The 22,560-nt window shown below is 40.1% G+C and overlaps 2 protein-coding genes across 2 annotated transcripts in view; both read left to right on the top strand.

Annotated features, from left to right (window-relative positions):
* The window catches only part of LOC149145273 (kinesin-like protein KIN-7N), a 178,707-nt gene that overhangs the window by 5,008 nt on the left and 151,139 nt on the right, over nt 1–22,560 (top strand). The window lies entirely within an intron of this gene.
* Nucleotides 11,758–12,402, top strand: LOC149145274 (2-alkenal reductase (NADP(+)-dependent)-like). The gene has a single exon (XM_089448650.1). The coding sequence runs from the start codon at nt 11,758–11,760 to the stop codon at nt 12,400–12,402; it is 645 nt and encodes a 214-aa protein (XP_089304776.1).

Here is a 22,560-nt window from a genome sequence, read left to right as displayed (position 1 = left end):
AAGTTCCTGGGAAGGAAATGTGTGAAGAAAGAAAGGAAGAGATCATGAAATATGCAGCTATGGAAAAAGACATCCTAGGACTAAGAGATTTGACTATGATATCTCCATGAAAGATATGAAGACTTTGATGAAGTTTGAAAAAGAAAGAGACCCTTGACAATATATATCTTTTGGAGATGTGTCAATGTGTATGCAGGATGTTGATGCAAACTAGAAGATGACATGATGAAAGACCATCGCAAAGGTAATTTTGATTTAATGTTCATTCCTTATTTTTGAATGATATATGGATGGGCTTATGCAGGGTTGCCAAGGGAAAAGCTATGGATATCTTCCACCATTGATGTCCATGTAGTAGGATGAAAGATCCTTAAGGAAACATGGCATGAAGGAAGGCCAAATAGGAACTGATGAATCACTTTTCGATGAAAGGAATAATGACATGACTGACTCATGGATAAAAGTGATGGATGGTCTGTGCCCTATGAAGAAGTCCCAAAACATGAAGACTCCTGAATAAAGAAAATAAGTACATGACATTGTGAGGAGGAGTTCTTCAAGTAGTTGGTTATCCCATCGTCTCCTCCTAAAGAGCTGCTGTAGGTCCCTACTTAAGAGGGAGCTTGGAAACAAGTTTCTAACTTGGTAGAAACTTGGAGGCAAATTCCTAAGCCAAGAGGGACCTTAGGTACATTCCTTCATTAGAATAGATATAGACTCCCTAATTAAGAGGGAGAGATAGACACATCATTCTTGTCTTCACTTGGGAAGACAGAATGGAGGATTGGGTAAACATCTGACATTTGATGCTCTTTGAGGATGAGTTAGGGCATCCAAGATAAGAGTAGTTGTAGAGGACCGATATTCTTTAAGGACTGAGAATCCAAGATAAGAATAGCCATGGTGGAACATACTCTTCTAGTCTCAAGAAGTTCAAATTCCCTTGTAGATCAACCATCGTTGTAAGCAGTGTTTTCTCACTCCAGGAGGTTGTGCGAATAGCCTAGCGGCAGCCGAGCAGAAGGGAAGATGAAATTTTCGACATTATCTGAGATGGTCATTGTCGGACTATGAGATCAGGGCAGGTTGGATAGTGCTTCCAACTATGTCATCTGGAAGGCAAGGATGTCCTTCCTTCTAGATGAATATGGCTTGACACCATTCATAGATTCAGTGGTAGCTATCCCCACGGATGCAGATAAGCTAAAAAAATATAGAAAGGAAATGGAGAGGGCGAAGAGATTGATCCTTGATGGTGTTTGGGATCATGTTGTATCACACATAGCGGCAAAGGGAACGACCAAAGAGATGTGGAATACACTTTCCATGTTGTACCAGGGCACTTCCGAGCAACAAAAGATGTACTTAGAAGAGGAGTTGAAATGCACCAGGATGCAGAAAGGGGAACCATAGATCCTTTCCTCACCAGGATTCTAGAGATCTGGGACTAGATGTCAACTTTTGGGGCAACACCTCAACCTATAGAGCTAGTGTGATTGGGAGTAAATAATATCTCAGAGGAGTGGCAGGAATTCATCCAAAGCATTTTGGGCAGAGAAACCTGGCCAAGGTGGGACATGATGTGGGCCGATTTGCAATAGGAGGAGTTTAGACAAGACCTAGTGAAGAACTCCATCAGTGGCAGCAGCAACAGATCGAAGCTGGCGAAGGAGGAGGAGAATGTGGCTCTTGCATCAAAGGGTCCCAGTCAGGGTCAGGGGGAGCAACGAAAGAAGAAGAAGGACCTGTCAAAGGTGAAGTGTTTCAGATGTGGCGAGCTTGGTCACTATAACACCTAATATCCTCTCAAGAAGAAGGAAAAGGAGGAGAAGCAGGACCAACATGCAACATCAACAAAGATCGATAGGCTGTCCTCCAGGTTGGAGGAAGACTTCCCTGTGTTCGCTGACATACCCCAAGGAGTCAAGTAGGGTGACTTGGTGTTGTAGCCCCAGAGCGCTACAGATGGACAAGATTCTTGAGGAGGTCCACCTCTTGGATCAGTACCTTCCTATAGCGGCCCACAAATTTCAGTAGCAGGATGGATCACTAATAGTAGATGCAGTCAGATGCCAAAGTGACAGATGCAGAAGTCTAGTTGCAGTTAGATGCTGAGGTGTGTAGTGTAGAGTTGGCAATATTGTGGAGTCAGCAGCAACGCAGATGCTTCAATGACAACGCAGATACTAGCAGAAGTTAGAGACTCGGGTGACAAATGCATTATATTGATCACAATTGATTCAGTGTTTAGGATGCTTCTTAGTTACAATTGTTGCAGTTGTAGTAACAACAGATGGAGAGGGAGTTGCAGTGCAGATGCATTGTTGGCAGCAATTTAGCGAGGGAAACAACAACACAGATGCAACAGATATCAAAGTTGCGCAGTAGTTTGCGGGTAGCAGTAGCCAAACATTAGTAGCGTAACATGAGATGATGCAGAGGCAACGCTAGACCACATTCCTCGCTAAGAGGGAGTGCTAGTTTTTGTAGCATTGGATGTGTTCTAGCCTTGAAATTTTGTGGAGAGGGTAGAATGCATAAGATCTCCAAAACCTAGAAATCGTTTCTAGAAATTCTGCCTAGGAATGACTTAAATAGATTATTAGTCAGTTTTTAAATATTTCCTAAGTCTAAACTTAAGGAATATGACTAATTGATCAGAATTAATTAAGTTATGAAGATAAATATCAAACAAAAACATTGTCACATAAGTATGAAGATAAAACTACTATATAAAATGTATAAGATGTCAAGTGATTCATCAAACATCGATATTGAAATATGATATTTTATCTAATTCTATCAAGTCACAAATCTTAATAAGATAAAATAAAATCACATCAAAACAAAAAGGTGTATCTCATGAGTTTATCATCATGAGGCATCTTGATATTATAAGCCTACAAGACTAATCATGATGCGCTAAAAGGTCATCAGTGTCATTCATCCTTCATGAGGCATCTTGATATTATCCCTCCATCGCTTTTACGGGCAAAGGTCATCAGTGTCATTCATCCTCTAGAAGCAGCAAGTGGATATGCTGATCCTGAGCTTGAAGTGGAAGCTGAAACTCTTGGGGGAAAATGTGGAAGATGAAGTGTGATATCTTTTGCCTCTTCCCGTAGTTGGCAGTCTATGTGGAGGTGGTCGTGGTAGCATTGGCTTTGGCATGCTCTTATTATCATCCCCATGCTCCAAATTTGTCTCTCCTGCAAGTGGAGCATCCTTCTCCTCCTCCTCCTCCTCATCCTCTTGCTCCAACCACTTAGGTGCCTCTTACATGATAGCCTTCTTGATCACCCTCAACAGACTCTTGGTGTAAAGTGCTTCCAATGAAATGGCATTTGTATTAGGTACTTTGTTTATTTGCTTGACCCATAGCCTGAGATTGTAGTAGACATATACCATGTCATTGAGGCGATGGACATCTAACCTGCATGAGGGGCATTTTGTTATTAATCATTAAAAGAATCAAGATGATGTCCCACGAGCATATGCCATAAATTAAATTAATGAACTTATAAACAAAACTTAAATTTAAATTTGAAAATTTCGAATTTCGTGCGCTTCTTGGAGTGTATCTTTTCAAAGACGCTCCAATTGCACTCACATCCTAAAGCGCTGCAAGTTTGACTTAGCACTTGAATGGAAAGTGTATGCAACTCTGGGACTCTTCTACCACAATTTTCCCACCAAACATCTAGAACAAATAAATGGAAAGGATTCAAATTTCCACGGAAAGACAATGACTTATATTTCAATTTTCCATTAAGTAACAAATATCAAAATTTCAAATACAATCATAGATAGTTATAGAAAGGAAATACATTGAAATCTGAAAGTTTAAAAATTGACATGAATTTTACTTTTGGCTTACCTAGCATCCTAGCGGTCCTGTCTTGGATAGGCATATCATACACAAATGTCGTAGAATTCAACTTATATACCTCAAGTCGTTTGGAAAACTTATTGCATTCAACGGAAGTCGACACTGTAAATCTGAAAACTAGAATCCTATTGCAACAACTAATATTATTTTTCCTAATTGTCAATTAATTAACAATTTATCTGCTACGACAAATATCAAAATAAATACACTACAACCTTCACAAATAAAATTTTGCGGAAAAATAAAACGTTGGAACCTAAGAAATGCTAGCGCACACACATAAAAATAACACCATTATTTTTGGACAGAAGTCCTTGGAAAAACTGGTGCAGTAGTTGAGGGTTTTATTATTATGCAGTTGTGAGAAATTTTGAGTCCAACTGGATGCCGTAATCTGGCAATCCTACATACAAAAATACTGGCAAAAATCTAGTAAGGAATTTTCCTCACTCCACAGGCAATCTCCCAGCACAACTTGTCTTCAGAAACTCGACCCTCTGACCCTCTACGCTAGCCTCTGCGCTGCTCTGCATAGCCTGCTAGATGTCTAGCCTCTGACTGTTCTATGATGAAGCCGTTTTGCCTTCTATTGAATGGAAAGATGCTTCTCCAACACTCTAAGACTCCTTCCCGACATATGGAACTAAAGACATCTCTTCCCCTAAGCAAATCGAACTTGCCTCTAGAAGCTGCTGCGCTGCCCCAACGTTAGCCTCTTTGTGGCTCTTCTGCCTCTTTGCAAATGAACTCGCTGGATCTGGAATGCCTCCTCCATTCTCACTGTCTCTGTCCCTCACTCACTGCTTTGATCTCTTGCTCTCTCCGACAACTGATTGCTGCTACTCTGGAAACCAATCTGCCAAGAAATCGAACTGCTCAAGTGTCTCCAGTGATTTCTCCATCACCACACTGACCTCCTTTTATAATCCTCTGTTGGAGCACCAACGACCAAGATTAAAACATAATCGATGGTTAGGATCATCTCCGGATCAATTTGTGTGAGTTTGTAGATGTTTCTCGCCTTGACTTAATTAATTAACCATATTCCCTAAGTTTAGACTTAGGGAATATTTAAAAACTGGTTAATAATCTAATTAAGTCATTTCTAGGTTTAATTTCCAGAAACAATGTCTGGGTTTTGGAGGTCTCATGTATTCTAGCCCCTTCACAAAATTTCGTGGCTAGAACACATCCGATGCTACAAAAACTAACAAACACCATCCACTGAATACATTTCTAAAATCCATCCATAACCTCTATATCAAACCTAAATCCACATGCATAAGAAAATGCAAGGTTGAGGTGGAGACTTGCTGCATGAATCAAACGATGGAGTCTTATTGCATTGCTCATCAATCACGCCCCATATGTCATCTCATCTAGTGAATCCCTCTTTCCCCATGGTGTCATAGTATTGATGGATAATTTCCTTGGCCCTTTTCATGGCCTCATATAAGTAGCCCATTGTTGGCTTCTCACCATCAACCAAGCCAAAAACCTTTGCTAAAGGTTCACAGGTAGCGCACAACTCCTCCACTTCCATCCAAAATCTCTCATTATGTCTCACAAGTTGGGCTATGTCTTGCCCATCCACTTTGGTGTTATAGACATAAGCGTTCCACTCATCTGAGAGAAACATCCTCTGCAACTCCAATATTGAATTGCAGAGAGATTGAAGATAAATGAAGCTAGTTGCAAAATGTATGATAATAGGACGGTTCAATTCCTTGCTCCTTGTGGACTGCCTTATGAGTGTTAGAACAAATGTATGCTTTGATACCTCTCCATGGGTAACTTGCAAGCAACAACACAATATCTCTTGGATGAAGTTATCCAATAACTCACATAATAACTGTGCATCTTTAACATATGCATATGCATCCATAGATTTCATAAACATTGTCCCCTTGTAACTATTAATCAATAAATTCAGCATCGACCCACCTTTCCCATCTGTCCAACAATCTAACATAATAGTACATCTCGTGATCTCCCATGATTCTTTAATTCAACCAATTTGCTTGTGCAATTAGCTTTTCCCCTTGAAGGAGATGCCCTCTCAAGCCATTATAAGAAGGGCCCTTGTGGTCAAGACGAACAATGGCAGGAACTTCAAACATGGAATGGTAGAATGGGTTGTTCTTGGCAATGTTGAATGATATGTCACTTCATAGAAAGCATTTTGCCACATTTTTGTCATCCTCTTCCTTCTCCTTCAATTACACCATTGATCAAATAGAAGGTTGCTCCCTTGGCATGGATGTTGGCACAAAGAAAGGTGAGGATGCTAATGGGCCAGGCATTGCAAAATGTGAGCCCAAGGATTGGATTTCCCTCCCTCCTAAGAAGATTGTGGATCTATATGCAAGCTCTAGCCTTGCTTCTTCCTTTTGATCTCTCTTCTTATGCATTTGAAAAATGGATAGGTTTGCGATATGGATAACATCTAGGGTGGATGCTCGGAAAAGGTCCACTTTATTCCTTGGTATTCTGGCAAGCTGGTATTCCAAACAATTGATTTCATCAAACATTCCATACACTTAACTTGCAATTCAACCTTATTCTATTATGACCCTCATAGGGTAGACCATACTCCCACGTTTGATCCAACGGCTTTGGCATTTTGATTCATGAAATGTGTAGATTCCAGAGTCTAGAGCACTGATTCAATTTGTAAACCTATGGGACCAAAAAGGAGGGGAACTTAGAAGTTTTGAAATAGAATACAAATCCACAAAATTGAAAAAATGTGAAAAATGCTCCAAAAAAATATTCTAGCTACATAAGTATTAAATTCTCCTTTCAAAGAGGGAAAAAAGAGGTATATATGAAAATTTCTGAATCTACACATGAGAAATCCTACCACAATCACTGGTTTATCATCTCCTACTTGTTCTTTACCTTCTACAAGTTATTTAATTACTTAAACATCGATGAAAACACTATTGCAGCCTACACATATATACAGATCATGAACTGAAATATATTGGGACAATCATACAAGGGACACCGTTATTTTTGGACAATCGTCCCCTGAAAAACCCAATTTGGGAAAACCGATGCAGCATATAGATGGTTTGTATTATTAAGCAAATTTCTGAATACAATTAGGGTGCCAAATTCGGCTCACCCAACAGAGAATAAACCTAGCAGAAGTACCTCTATCCAGAGACAATTGTTTTGACAATTCGAACAACTTTATGATCAAACCCCACAGATGACAATTGCTATTCCCAGTGCTGGACAATGATGGCTGCTCCAAGCTCTGCGCTAGAATTGCGTCACCCCCTCTAGGAGCTGCGTCACGCTCCCAGTGAGCCTTCCTTGCTCAGAAGTCGATATGCTGAACTGCTGCTCTCTCTGCCCCACAGAAACCCCAGCGTTGCCTCTAAATGACTGCGTCAGCCCCTCTGGCTTACACGTCACCCTCTCTGGAGCTACGCTGTCTCTCTGCTGCTGCTCTGCCTCTCTGCTATGTATCCTTGGCCTTGGACTCAGGTCCCTTTGCCGAACTGCCCCTGTCACTGCAACTCAGATCACGTAGCTCTTGCGCCAGAAAAATTGAACTCTTTGATCTCTTGGTGTATCTCCAACTGACCCTCAAGCCTCCTCTTATACTTTTCCTGTTGATGAATCAACGACCGAGATTAAGTCCCTAATCAACAACTAAGATTAAAATAGACTTGATCCTCATCACCTATAAGTTTCTCACCCATATTTTTATTAATATACATTAATATTTTTATTTTCCTAGGTTTAGACTTAGGAACCCATTAAAAATGTTAATTATTTTAATAACTCCTCAACCGTGTGGAATTTCTTCAAACGATTTCCAGGTTTTGGAGATCTCATGTATTCTATCCCCTCCACAAAATTTCGGAGCTAGAGCACATCCGATGCTACCCAAAATCAACAGTGTATCTAATGAACATTGGATATCTTATACCAGATCTTGAAAAACAAAGAAAATGAAGGTGATTTTTTTTACATACTTGGAAACATGGAAATGGTATATTGGAGTAGATATCCACTGTGAAATTTCTATGATTGCAATAACTATAATTTAATATTCTATCTACTAGAGATTATTTGTCTTTTGAATTTTTAATTTGGCAAATAACAATTAAATGAATATAGCAATTTAAAAAAATAAAAAATTGCTATGGAAGATAAATCACTGAAAGTGAGAAAATATGCACACACACAATTTTGACAAATGTCCCTTGAAAAACGCTGAAGGGAAAACCAATGCAGCAAATGTGGGTTTTATTATTATTCAACAATTTAAGAAATTAGAACTAGTTGGATTTCATTTGAAAACCTTTGACAACTGGTAATTTCCATTGACAAAAAATGACTCGAGACTCTCTGTCTCCCTCTACAATTGATCTGGCCTTTTCCAACCAATTCACACTCCTTCCAGACACTCGCACTCCTGCCCAGAAATGCACACCACTAGCTCTGGAAATTTGCTCAGCCACTGAGATCACTTCCCAACAAGTTGTATTGCCTCCCACTACCTCCCAAACCCACTTGCTCTGCCTTCGAGACATAGATCTGGCCACTGGCAACTGAAAAGTGGTCTCTTTGATAACTCGAACTGGGAAAAATTGGTTACTCGCAGTAGCTGATGTGACCTCCTTCTTTGTAGATAAATTGATCTTCTTCCTGCCTCTCGAAACTGGAAATTGTTGAAAAGTGTAACTAGGTTCGGTCTTCATAATGACATGTGTAATTGTGAATTTATGTAATTGATGTAAAGAAGAAAATAAAATTATTTTTGTAGTACTTGAACCATGGGTTTCATGATCAAGGAATTTTATTTTAGTTAAGGTTCCCATTGTGAACCTTTAGGTTTTGTCATCAAGTCATAAAAGTCAAAATGAGTCAATGTCATGTATGAAGGACCGTTCTTAGGCATGTGACATTTTTGTATGAGTAATTAAATGAATAAGAAAGCCCTCCAAGACCAAGCAAAAGTATCTCCTTCAAGTCGACTTCAAGAAGGACAATGAAATCTCTCCAATGGACATGTCAGCACAGATCCCTATCAAGTTGGCTTATATGCATGGGCAAATCACTCTTTATAGGCAACTCGACTCTCATTTGGAGACAAGCAATTTGGTCAAGAACAAGTCTTCAACAAGAAGTGCGAAGATCACTTGGGAAGGAGCCTCATCATCAGCGAAGAGGGAAAAAGAGAGAGTGAAGTCTCTAGCGTCATTTTCGGATCTGTTTTGGGTCACTTTGATATCACACGTGGAAAGAAGAGGAGGATCATTTATTGCAGAAGAAGCCAAGAAGAATTGTAGTCCTCTTGGGTAACCAAGCTTGGAGAAGGGCAAGTCAAAAGAGAAGCAGAGTTAAGTTAGAAGGAGACTCTATCCTCAATGAAGGAATCAAGGGCATTTTTTAGAAGGTGACACTTTCCAAGAACCTGCAACTAGGGTTTCTGAATTAGGGTTGAAGATTGCAGACCTAAATCAAATCAAGGGGCCACATTTCTGAAAGGTAGCCGAGAAGAAGGATGGAAATAAGAAGGTTGACTATTGTTGACTCGAAGGAACTTGTTAAGGAAGTTTTGTGTCTCGATCTTGGAGAGGCAATTAGGTCAAGCGTCTTGGTATTCGTCAATTGAAGTCTCTATAAGAAGAATAATTCATTTGGGTTTTCCTCCCAAGTGGGAAAGGTTTTGGCCTTGGCTGATAGCTCATATTGTGTCTCTTGCCTCTTTATTGTTTATGGTTTGGTAGCTGTTTGATGAAGAAGAACATGATAATAATTTAACTAAAAGAAGATCCTAATCTATTGAAGTGTAATGACCCTTCCAAACTTTATATTAAAAACTGATTTGATAAATTTCATATTAAACATAAATATGAATTAAACTTTGTTATAAATATAAAATTTAAAACTTATAAATATATATATAATATTAAACTTCATAAAATCAAAGTTTCTAATAAAAAAAAGATATAAAATATCAAACTTTATGTAAAAAGGTAACGCAAGGGCCAAACATGAAATATAAGTAAAGTACAGAAGATCAGAGAGAAAAGTATCTGAGAGTGAAATGCATGCGGAGGCGTGTCGGGAGGAGGAAGAGCGGTGGCCGTAGGCAGGATGGCAGCCACTGCCAAGCTTGCAATTATAAAAACCACTGATCTGAGCCGATCACGGGGGAGCAAGGCAGAGGAGAAAATCAGCAGAGAAGGGAGGACAAACCAGAGAAAGACAATTGACTAAGGGAAGAGCTTTAGGTATCTGAGGTTCGGGGCACGGGGGACAGTGAGCTTCTGCGAGAAGCTTACTGGATTGAGCAGCCAGGCTCTGCTCAGTCTAGGCTGGGTGGAATTGGTTTCCCGGTAATTGGTATCAGAAGCAACCACAACGCCATCAACTACACCAGAGCAGGCAGCAGTTCAGGTAGGTGTCCAAATTCTCTTATTGTATTTCAGTTCAGTTTTGGTTCTTACTGTATTTTAGTTCTGGTTATTACCGAATTTCAGTTTATGGTCTTTACATATGGTATCAGAGCGTTTGTTCAAACCCTTTCGACCTTACCGGCCCTACGCATTATGTAACTCTCTGCTGAATTTTATCTGTTAAATTTTCTGTTGGAATGTCGCCAGAGGCAAGAAATTATTTTTCCTTGACTCTGTGTACGTAAGATTATCCCCATATTTTAATTGTCTCTCAGCTTCTGCTATTAATTTACATTCATTTCGGTCATATCATAGAGGCAGAACTGAGTATTGAACTGCAACCCTCTGATCTGGAGTCAGATGCGCTACCATTGCGCCTCAGATCTCTGGCTTACCTGCTATTATTAAAACCTCTTCCTTGTCTTTGGAAGTTCAAATTTGCATAGAAGGGTTATGTTAGTCAGAGTAGAAGAAGAAATTACGGAGAAACCACGACCAGTGCAAGTGTTGTACTGTGCAGTCTGCAGTTGCCAACCAAATACTGTGAATTCGGCCCCCAAATTTTAAAAGAAAATGTAAACCTTGGATAAATCCAAAATGCCCTTATTCGTATCCGGATCTCGTTAAAGAGATAGCTGACAAGGCAACCGAGCCTGGACAGTATTTAAAAACTCTGTATCAATTGACGGCCATTATCGAAACGGAATTTGTCAGCAGGCCAGGTTGTGCGTGCAGTGTTCGATTCCAGTGCAAAATCCTTGGGGGAAATTAGATTGTAGGGTTCTGTGTATAAATTAAAGAATGACATAGGAACTCGGTACAGAATCAGAACCGCCTCGGCAGTAGCCACATCATTGAATCCTCCAGTCTTATTAGCTTTACAATACTTGCTGAAAATCGAATTACTCTCATCATTTATCATTGAGTCAAGCGTCTGGTCACAAAATGTTGATAGTCGACTGCTGCTGCCAACACGCTGCCTCTTTTAGAGAAGACTGGAGAGAAGTGTGGTCGTATTCTTGATAAAAGAAACCTAGTCACTGTATCGACTAAGCGGTGGAGATTTGTCTTTTTTTTTTGATACCTCACTGCCGTAGAGAAGCGGGATGTGAATTGCGTGTTCTGCGCAATTCGACCTAGCTCGGGTTTGGTCCTTGCCGTGAAAATTTGACTGTTCGTCCAGCAATACAGTCCATGGTCGGGAAATCTCGTGCGAGGAGTCTGGTTTTGGTTGCAGCGTGAAATATATAAAAAAAAATAATAAAAAAAATGCTTTTTATTTACCGAAACAGCATTCGAAATTAAGCCGCTTTTACCGTGCGTTGGATTTTCCTCTAATTTTGTGCGCGTTGGAGGATTTCGATTTCAATGGGGAGAAATTCGTGTAGTTTTCATGGAATATCTGTGGAATTAAGTGAATTTTATCCTCTGAAGGATTTCATCATGGAGCAGAGAGTTCCCAACAGAGAGCTAATATTAGTCGCATATACCAACGAAGGGCCCGTTACAGATTCACATTTGAATATCAGAGAAACCCAAGTGGATCTTGGAAGCGTGGGCAAAGATGGATCATCTGGAGATGTCGCTGTGCAGAATCTGTGGATATCTGTAGATCCATATCTTCGGCAGCTTATGAAGGAATCCGATGATGGTCTCTATTTACCAAGTTTTCCGTTGAATCAGGCAATCCGATCTATTTTAGTGGGGAAGGTAGTGGCATCTGCTAATCCGGCCTTCGAAGTGGGTGATATCGTTTCTGGTTTCTATCAAGTTGCCGAGTACGCTATTGTTCCAGGAGGCGACCTCAGAAAAATCGACACCAGTGTTGTTAAACCGTCTGATTATTTGGGATTTCTGGGGATGCTCGCCTTGACTGCATGGGCTGGATTCACAATCGTCGAAGAACCTAAACCCGGGGATGAAGTTTTTGTTTCGGCAGTAGCGGGCTCAGTGGGAATGCTGGTTGGGCAGCTCGCCAAAATCAAAGGCTGCCGCGTTGTTGGCAGCGCAGGTAGTGACCAGAAGGTGAAGCTGCTGAAAGAATTTGGTTTTGATGATGCCTTCAATTACAAATCTGAAATTCGGTAATAACCAGAACCAGTGTTGCGGGGGAGCGCCCCCCCCCCCCCCCCTTCGAACCCGCTCCCGAAGCGCGCTCCGGGCGGGAGCGGCTCGGGAGCGGGTCGGGAGCGATTTTCGGGAGCGCGCTCCCTTAAAAAAATTTACGCTCCCTGCTCTGATAGGGAGCGTTTCAGGGAGCGATCGCTCCCGAGCTCCCGGAGCGTTTTTTAATGCCCGGGAGCGATCGCTCCCCGATCGCTCCCTAATCGCTCCCGGGCATTAAAAAACGCTCCGGGAGCGATTTTTAACCGGCCGGGAGCGGTTCGGCGGAAAAAAATTCCGCCGGACCCGAAAAATTAAAAAAATTTAGCTAATTTTTTTTGTTTTATAAGCCCAATGGGCCAAAAACTTGTCATTACAACTTTGTTGAGCAAGTGATTGAGAGCTTGAGCAAGAGATTGAGAGCTGGAGCAAGAGCTGAGGAGCAAGGAGCCAGAGCTGAGGAGCGAGGAGCAAGTGCCAAGGAGCGAGGAGCAAGCTTGCAGAGGTATGTAACTTAATCATTTAGTTAGTTTAGCTGGTTAGGTAGTTAATTTGGTTAGTTTCATTTACCTGTTTGAGTTTAAAGATCATTAATTTAAATTAAATTAATAAATTAAATGAATTAATCCCAATAAACTAAATTAATTTGCAGATTCAAGACTCAAACCCTACAAACATCAAACACGATGGACCTGAGCATTTTTATTGGCATTTTCCTCTTCCTGGTCCCCTTTCTGGTTATTATGGTGGTGGAGAGTAGGAAACGGAGGGGGCCTGACCCTGAAGAGGTGGATGAAGAAGCCGGAGGAAGTCAAATAGATGAAAACCCCAGTGAGGAGGATGTGGAGGGTGAACATGAGGGTGAAAAAACTAAACAAGACCAAACTCCATTGTGGAAATATGTTCAGAGGCCTGAAACAGGGAGAGGGGGTGGAACCACTAAATTTCATTGCCCCCATTGCAACACTGATTTCACAGGCTCATACACCCGTTTGAGAAGACACCTTTGCGGGAAAAGGGCATGGGATGGAGAGAAACAAATAGGAATCAGAACTTGCAACGGGGTGTCAACAGTTGATAGAGCCAAATACATAAAGGAAGAGGAGGACGCCCAATACAAAACAAAAAGATCAAGGGGTTTCTTTGAACCAAGCTCACAAAGAACTCCTTCAGCATCCTCCCAAGGCAGTGGATATGGACATGGAGGCTCAGGGTCATCATCTTTACGCCGTAGAAGCATATCAGATTTCCTTGATGAGGGGTGTAGGAATGATGTGGATTCAAAAATTTACAGGTTCCTCTATGCAAATGGGATACCATTCAATGTTCTACGCTCACCTTATTGGCACGAAATGGTTTCTGCCATAAATGATGCCCCTAAAGGATACAAGAGCCCTGGGTATGACAAGGCAAGAACAGTTGGCCTTGATCATGAAAAAGCAAAAATATCACATTCTTTGAATAAAATGACAAGTTCTTGGACTGACAATGGGGTGTCCATTGTATCTGATGGATGGACAAATGTAAAAGGCAAGCCATTGATAAGTGTTCTTGCTGTGTCCCGAAGTGGTCCCATTTTTCTAGCTGCACATGATTACTCAGACAAGTTCAAGACCGCTATCAACATTGCAGAAGCATTGCTTGAAACAATTGAGCGTATTGGCCCATACAATGTCATCCAAGTCATCACTGATAATGCTCCTAATTGTAAGGCAGCAGGAGCAATTATTGAGGATAGATACCCGAACATATTTTGGTCTGGATGTTTGGTTCACACATTGAACCTTCTGTTGCATGATATTGTCAAAAACAAAAATGAACAATACCAATGGATTGGGGATTTGTACAAGAGAGGAAAAAAAATGATAAAATTTATTACAAATCATAGCAATACCCATGGCCTTTTCCGCAGTCACTCGAGATTGGAGTTGCTGAAGATTGCGAGGACTAGATTTGGTAGCTATTACCTCACCTTCAGGCGCCTTTTGAAGGTAAGAGAGGGTTTAGCTAGCATGGTATCAAGTCCAAATTGGCAGGTGTTAAAGGAAAGGGCTACAAATGTAGCTGACATTGCAGGTTTTGATACGGTGGAGGAGGCCGCTCTTGATGGGCAGTTTTGGACAGCTGTGAGACAGGTATTGGATTTCACCAAGCCAATTTATAACATGATTCGGTTTGCAGATACAGACAAACCGGTGATTGGCGAGGTGTATGAGCAAATGGATACCATGTTGGGGGAAATAAAAGACATTGTTAATAACAGAGATCCCGACTTGTACAATCTGATTCACGATTGTGTGTGTGAACGGTGGAAAAAGCTTAACCTTCCACTACATTGCTTGGCGTATATCCTTACGCCAAAATACTACTCAGATTCTTGGTTGGGCAAACCTGCAGCAGGGGGTGGTGTTAGGACCAAACCCCATTTAGATCGAGAGGTAACTAAAGGATATCTGGATGCATTAGAAAAGTTGGTGCCTGACAGGGAGGAATGTGCAGCTGTGCGCCTTGAAATAGGCAGATACTTCACTGGCAGTGGTTTGTATGGTAACTTCCATGCAATGGACGACAAAGATAAATTTGATTCTCTCACATGGTGGGAAACATATGGCGGCGACGGACTTTTGCGAAAATTGGCATTGAAAGTTCTTGCACAGGTTGTAAATTCTTCTTCTGCAGAGAGGTGTTGGAGCACCTACAGTTATATACATAATGTGAAAAGAAACAGGCTCAACGAAAACCGAGCAGAAAGCTTGGTTTATGTGCACTACAATTTGAGGTTGTTGAGCCATTACTGTGATCGGGCCAATGAAGATCCCACATATAAAATTTGGGACAGTCACCCTGAGGACGACAATTTAGAGGATGGCATTGTACATATGGAAGAACTAGAAGATGAGCTTGTACGGGATGAAGCTGAAGCAGCTGCAGCAGCTGCAGCAGCCATGCCACCTCCACCATCCAGTAGCAGTTCTCGGGGCCCGAGTCTTGTTCCATTGCTGTCGCCACCTCCATCGACACCCTCGCGTGGAGGCTCGAGTTCTGGTCGTCGGTCTGGGAGGGAGACTCCTAGAAGACCGCCAAGACCTACTTATACTCCTGGAGACTCTCGTGGCAAGGGCCACTTGTAGATTTACAGTTTACTTGTCTTTTTTAGTTTCTATTAGACTTGTCACTTTAGTTTTCATAACTGTTCAGTGTTGAGTTTTGAGTCCTTGACTCTTGACTCTTGACTCTTTCATATCATTATGACATTATGATATTTTTTGTAAACATTATATCACTGTGACAATGAAAATTTGAAGTTTGAAGTTGGGCCTTGGCAATTATAACTCATTGGTAATGATTGTGAATTATGAATATGATGCTTTGTGAAAGACTAAAGTTGTTTCATTTCATCTCATTATTCATGTTTCATTTTATAAATTTTTAACATTTCATATCATGTTAACAGTTAGAAGTTAGGACTTAGAAATATCTTCGATATTACTTCTTGTAATGGTTAAACTTGGCTTACAAGTACAACTTGTTACTTTGGTGATCAATGATGATAAATGTTATTGAATTGAATGTTATTTTAATTTATTATTTTACTAAGGTTGATGACGATTATAATTTCTAGATGATTGATGTGATATGGTTCAATGATCAATTTATGTTTTTTTATGTTTTTTATGTCTATTTCATCATTCTACATGTTTTTGTTGACATATATGTATCAAAAATTAAAAAATATAAAAAATATATATATTTTTAAAAAATCGCTCCGGGATTCGCTCCCAAACCGGGAGCTTCTGAAAATGGTCGCTCCCGCTCCCGCTTCCGCTCCCGCTCCCCGCTCCCGCTCCCGCTCCCAAGTAACACTGACCAGAACTAAAATACAGTAAGAACCAAAACTGAACTGAAATACAATAAGAGAATTTGGACACCTACCTGAAGTGCTGCCTGCTCTGGTGTAGTTGATGGCGTTGTGGTTGCTTCTGATACCAATTACGGGGAAACCAATTCCACCCAGCTTAGACTGAGCAGAGCCTGGCTGCTCAATCCAGTAAGCTTCTCGCAGAAGCTCACTGTCCCCCGTGCCCCGAACCTCAGATACCTAAAGCTCTTCCCTTAGTCAATTGTCTTTCTCTGGTTTGTCCTCCCTTCTCTGCTGATTTTCTCCTCTGCCTTGCTCCCCCGTGATCGGCTCAGATCAGTGGTTTTTATAATTGCAGGCTTGGCGGTGGCCGCCCTCCTGCCTACGGCCACCGCTCTTCCTCCTCCCGACACGCCTCCGCATGCATTTCACTCTCATATACTTTTCTCTCTGATCTTCTGTACTTTACTTGGGACAGGTTAGAAGATCGAGTGATAATAGGACCAGAATTAATCCATGAAATGGAAGCACAGGTAAGACAAATTAGACAATGATTAAAGGAAGCACAGGATAGACAAAAGAGTTATGCGGATGCTCACCGAATTGATAGGAGGTATGAAGTAGGGGATCAGGTCTTCATCCGCATCAAACCAAATAAAAGTACTTTTCGATTCGGAAAAGGGACAAAGTTGTCACCCTGATTTATTGGACCATTTAAAGTCATGGAAAGAGTTGGACCTGTTGCCTATCGTCTTGCCTTGCCACCTCACCTGCATAGAATTCATAATGTATTTCATGTTTCTGTATTAAGGCATTATATAGCTGATCTATCTCATAACCTTCAATGGAAGGAATTGCAGGTATCGGACGAGGGAGTCGTAACGGTTGAACCATTACGTATATTGGAACGTAGGGTTCGACAGCTGAGGAACCGCCTGGTGGACCAAGTTAAGGTCCAATGGGACAAGTATAGTCTTGGATCAGCAACTTGGGAAGATACAGAGGACATATGCCAAAGATACCCTAATCTATGTCAATTTTGAAGAACTTTAAACTATGTTTAGTATATATTTACTTCACTGCAATCAGAGACTCAGAAACATTTTTGAATGATTATAAATATACGTGAGATTTTGTGACATTATATATATGTTTAAATTCTGCTGGTACATGGATACCAAAACGATATATGCGGTTCATTTTTATAATTGTCAAGGTAAAGTTAAAGACCATAAATGATATTACTTCTGATAGAAATTAAGATATTATAAATTGTTTTATTTATGCATGTCAACATGAACAATGGAATAAAAGGCAGGAAGTGAATACATTCTAGATGAAGGTCAAATGACATGCATGGAATATGGCAAAATATGTTATACTGTAATGTCATATGTGAATAATACATGAAGTTATTTTGAATATGCTAATGCACATTTTACAAATGTATGGGTAAGTGTATGATTGCAGGTAATGAACAGTTACTGGGATAACCACATGATGACCGAACCTCAGAACCGTTAAAGCTCAAAGTGATTCTATGATAAAGTATTAGCCCTAATTCTATTGGTAGGGGTGGAGGTGTTACCCATCGTTTATCCTCCGAACCCTGGAGTCATGGGAGGACTGTGTGAATCACGCTCCCCTAGACGTGTGATGATGACTGCCGGATGCCTACTGGGAATCAGGTCGGTATAACCGACGCTGTCACCTTAGAGTTATGAATGGTTAGGTCAGTAAAACTGACGCCATGGCATACTCCAGTAGAGGACGGATAGGATGGGAGCGGAAGAGATTAGGAAGGATAGGATGATTTTAGAATAGCTTGGGAACCTGGGTAGGGTAAGAATTATCCATTTAAAATCATAAACCTAAAACTCTAATTTTATAGTCTCTTAACATTAAAACAAAAATTTTGAAATCTAACTTCGGGACGAAGTTTTTGAAGGGGGAGTGTATGTAATGACCCTTCCAAACTTTATATTAAAAACTGATTTGATAAATTTCATATTAAACATAAATATGAATTAAACTTTGTTATAAATATAAAATTTAAAACTTATCAATATATATATATATATATATATATATATATAATATTAAACTTCATAAAATTAAAGTTTATAATAAAAAAAGATATAAAATATCAAACTTTATGTAAAAAGGTAACGCAAGGGCCAAACATGAAATATAAGTAAAGTACAGAAGATCAGAGAGAAAAGTATCTGAGAGTGAAATGCATGTGGAGGCGTGTCGGGAGGAGGAAGAGCGGTGGCCGTAGGCAGGAGGGCGGCCACCGCCAAGCCTGCAATTATAAAACCACTGATCTGAGCCGATCACGGGGGAGCAAGGCAGAGGAGAAAATCAGCAGAGAAGGGAGGACAAACGAGAGAAAGACAATTGACTAAGGGAAGAGCTTTAGGTATCTGAGGTTCGGGGCACGGGGACAGTGAGCTTCTGCGAGAAGCTTACTGGATTGAGTAGCCAAGCTCTGCTCAGTCTAGGCTGGGTGGAATTGGTTTCCCGGTAATTGGTATCAGAAGCAACCACAATGCCATCAACTACACCAGACAGGCAGCAGTTCAGGTAGGTGTCCAAATTCTCTTATTGTATTTCAGTTTAGTTTTGGTTCTTACTGTATTTTAGTTCTGGTTATTACCGAATTTCAGTTTATGGTCTTTACATGAAGTAAAAAGAACTTGCAAGTAGTTATCATTAATCGAGAAATCACTTAATCTTGATTCCCTAGATTTCTCAATAGAAATCACTTTGGAAATTTTCTCTGGAAAATTTCCTCCCAAATCCCTGTTGAGTACCTCAATGTTGGTGTCTGCCTAGCTTCAATTGCGCCCTTGCTGAATCACTTCAACTGTGTAGTCGAACTACTCTTTGATTAAATGTGTCTTCTCTAACCCTATTTACCTAGCTCTTATAATCTTCTATTGGGAAACCAACGACCCTGATCACATCTCAATCGTTGACTATGATCATCTTGACTCTGTCAATTAACTTTTCTGGAAGTTTCTAGAGCAAAACCAACCTTCCTTAATTAATTTGATTTAATTAACCACATTTCCTAAGTTAGACTTGGGAAATATTTAATTCTAGGCTAATTAATCTAATTGAGGTGTTTCTAAGGTTTTTCACTCGAAAGTTTTTCTGGGTTTTGGAGATTGTGTTCCTTAGCTTGTTAGACACCATAGATACTAGAATACCTATCCTTTACTACCTCAAAAATTAACATCCACTCCACAAATACTCAACTAATGATAAATAAAACTATGGAATTCCCCTTGTTTGTGTTGAGAAATCTAGGGGTAGCTAGAGTATATGATTTTTCTTACTTTGTTAACTGCTTTTGATGTATTTTTACTTAATTTGATCAATGTTCTTCTTTATACCATGTTGATAAATCTAGGGGTAGCTAGAGTAAATGATTTCTCTTACTTTGCTAATTGCTTGTGATGTATTTTTACTGAACGTGATTAGCTTTCTTCTTTCACTTGATTATTATTAGTATTCCCTTCATCAAACAACTACCAAACTATGAATAACAATAAGACAAAGGACACAAGATATAGGTGATCAACCAGGGCCAAAACCTCTCCAACTGAGAGGAAAACCCAGAAGAATTCTTCTCTTCTTATAGAACTTCAATTGATGAATTCCATGTCCTATGACCCTTGACCAAGACCCTCCAAGACCAAGTCAAACTTTTCCTACTTTCCAACAACTTCTGCAATTTCAATCCCCAATCAATTCCTTAGCAACTTTGACCTGTGCAACAAATTTTGCTGCAGAAACCCTAGTTCCAGCACGAGAGGAGATTATGGTAGATTTTTCTTCCTTTCTTCTTCGCTCGAGATGATTCTCTCTCTTAGAGAACTTAGCTTGCAAAGTATACCTCTTTGGTGCCCTAACTTGACCTCTACAACTTGGTCTTTTCAGCTGCAATAGATGACCCAGTTCCTTCGCTTAGAAACAATCCAATGATCTCGTCCTTTTCTTCTACCTTCGTCCTTTTCCTCACACCTTTTTCTCTCTTGTGATCGAACTTGTATGAGTGAAGTGAGTGCTCAAAGTGAAGTCGAAGTCTCCCTTATATATAGGTCTTTCATTAGGTAAAATTTCTCTTTTAGGTCGACTTGTCCATGTGTGTAGGCCGACTTGTCCATGTTTGTACGCTGACTTGTCCATGTTTGTAGGCCGACTTGATCTTTGCATTATGACGAAGTCATGGAGGGCCTTTTGACTCAAATAAAATTTTCTTTACAATATGTAACATGCCCAAATGGGTCTTCAATACATCACAATGACTCAATTGACTTGTAGACTAAATAACAAGCCCTAGAAGCACTCAATGAGTGCTTGACCTAAAAATAAATTTTTCATGAGCATGAAATCCATGCCTCAAGAACAACAATAATAAATTTATTATTCTCATTACATTAAATACAGAAAATCAAAATTACATGTCATTATGAAGACCGAACCTAGTTACATATTTCAACACTCACTCTTAACTAGGGAGGTATTGATAATCCATACAAGGTACTTGGACATTCTCAATTTGAAGAATTCTCATAAGAAGAATTAGATTGGTAACCCATCTGTTTAGCATCATTTCAACCAACATTGTTACATAGCAAGGCCTTGGCTAACAACTCTATCTCTCCACAAGATTAGAGCACAATGTTGGCGAGACCAATGACTTATAAACACCATCATCATTGTCTCTCATGATACATACCCCACCCGAGTAGTCTCAGAGTATGTCCTTCTAGGACTATTCTTGTATTGGGTTCCCAGTCCTCAAAGAATATCAGTCCTCTTCGACTACTCTTATCTTGGATGCCCTACCTCATCCTCAAAGAGTATCAGATGCCAGATGCTTACCCAATCCTCCATTCTTTGTTCGCAAAGTTAAAATAGAATGATGTGTCTATCTCTCCTTCTCAACTAGGGAGGATATACCGATTCTTATGAAGGAATGTACCCAAGCTCCCTCTTATTCAGGTGCTTGTCCTAGCTCCCTCTTATTTAGGGACTTGTCCAAGCTCCCTCTTAATCAGGGACTTCCTTCCAATAAATTTTTGCCCTATGTGGAGATCACAGGACTATCAACTGCTTGTGGGGCTCCTCCTTTCGATGTCATGAAGTTCATCTTCAACATTATGGAGCCTTCGTCTTTTGTAGGGCATCAACAATCCGTCACTTTCCTTCACGAGCCACATCAGTCATGCCATCCTTCTTTTTGTTGGAAAGTGATCCTCTAGTCCACACCTAACTTTTCTTCATACTGCTACCTTTTCCAAGTATGATTTCTTTAGGATCTTTCATCCAACCACATGAGTGCTAGTTGTAGATGACATCTACAACCCTCTTTTGGTAGCCTTGTATCAACCCATCCAGATGTTGTTCAAAAATAAAAAATGAACATCAAATCAAAGTTACATTTTGTGATGGCCTTTCATCATGGCATCTTGCTTGCTTGCAACATCAACATCCTACATAAATATAAACACATCTCCGAGACTTCAATGCCAAGGGTCTTCTTTTCTTTTGAGACTTCATCAAGGCCTTCGTACCTTTTCCATGGAGATGTCACATCAGGTCCTTCTAGTCTTACGATGTTGATTCCTTATCTTAATCATAGTTGCAACTTTAAAGATTTTTTTTCTTTTCTTCCCACACATATTGCTTTCCCAAGAACTTTTATAGATAGTTCTTTTATCTTTGTCAACCACTTCATATTCCATATGAGGACATATTATGTTGATTTCATCTTGTCAATATGTGAACCATGTTTTCATGCGTTTTTCAAAGGAAGAGATATCCTTTCTTTTGATCATGCTCATTGGATAAAGCATTTTCTCATGCTACCTTCAACTATATGATGACATGACTTAATCTATTAAATATATACATACCTCTTTCCTTTTTCGGTCCTTTAGACTTGCTTCGACAACTTCCTTTCCTTGATTTAGAGTACTTCAATCAACTTGTCCAACTGCACTCCTTTGTCACCATACCATTATCCTTCTAAACAATGTATCCCACACAAGGTGGAATGATCAACGAGACACTTGCTTCTTCTAAGTAGAGATGAACCTTCTAATGAAGATTCCAGCAAAGGATCTAGATTATCCTCATCTGGCAGAACCTCCTTTCTCATGATGATGATGGATGATGAATTCCTTCTATCATGCTAGATGACTTTCTTTCAACTATATGCACTATACATGCTTTCAATGAGGTTACCACGAGCTACTTCCTTTATGTGA

This window comes from Pinus tabuliformis, chromosome X (genome assembly GCF_031772625.1).
Source record: "Pinus tabuliformis cultivar Carrire ecotype Pingquan chromosome X, CPIR1, whole genome shotgun sequence".
NCBI lineage: Eukaryota > Viridiplantae > Streptophyta > Pinopsida > Pinales > Pinaceae > Pinus > Pinus tabuliformis.
This window is presented reverse-complemented; position numbering and strand designations above follow the sequence as displayed.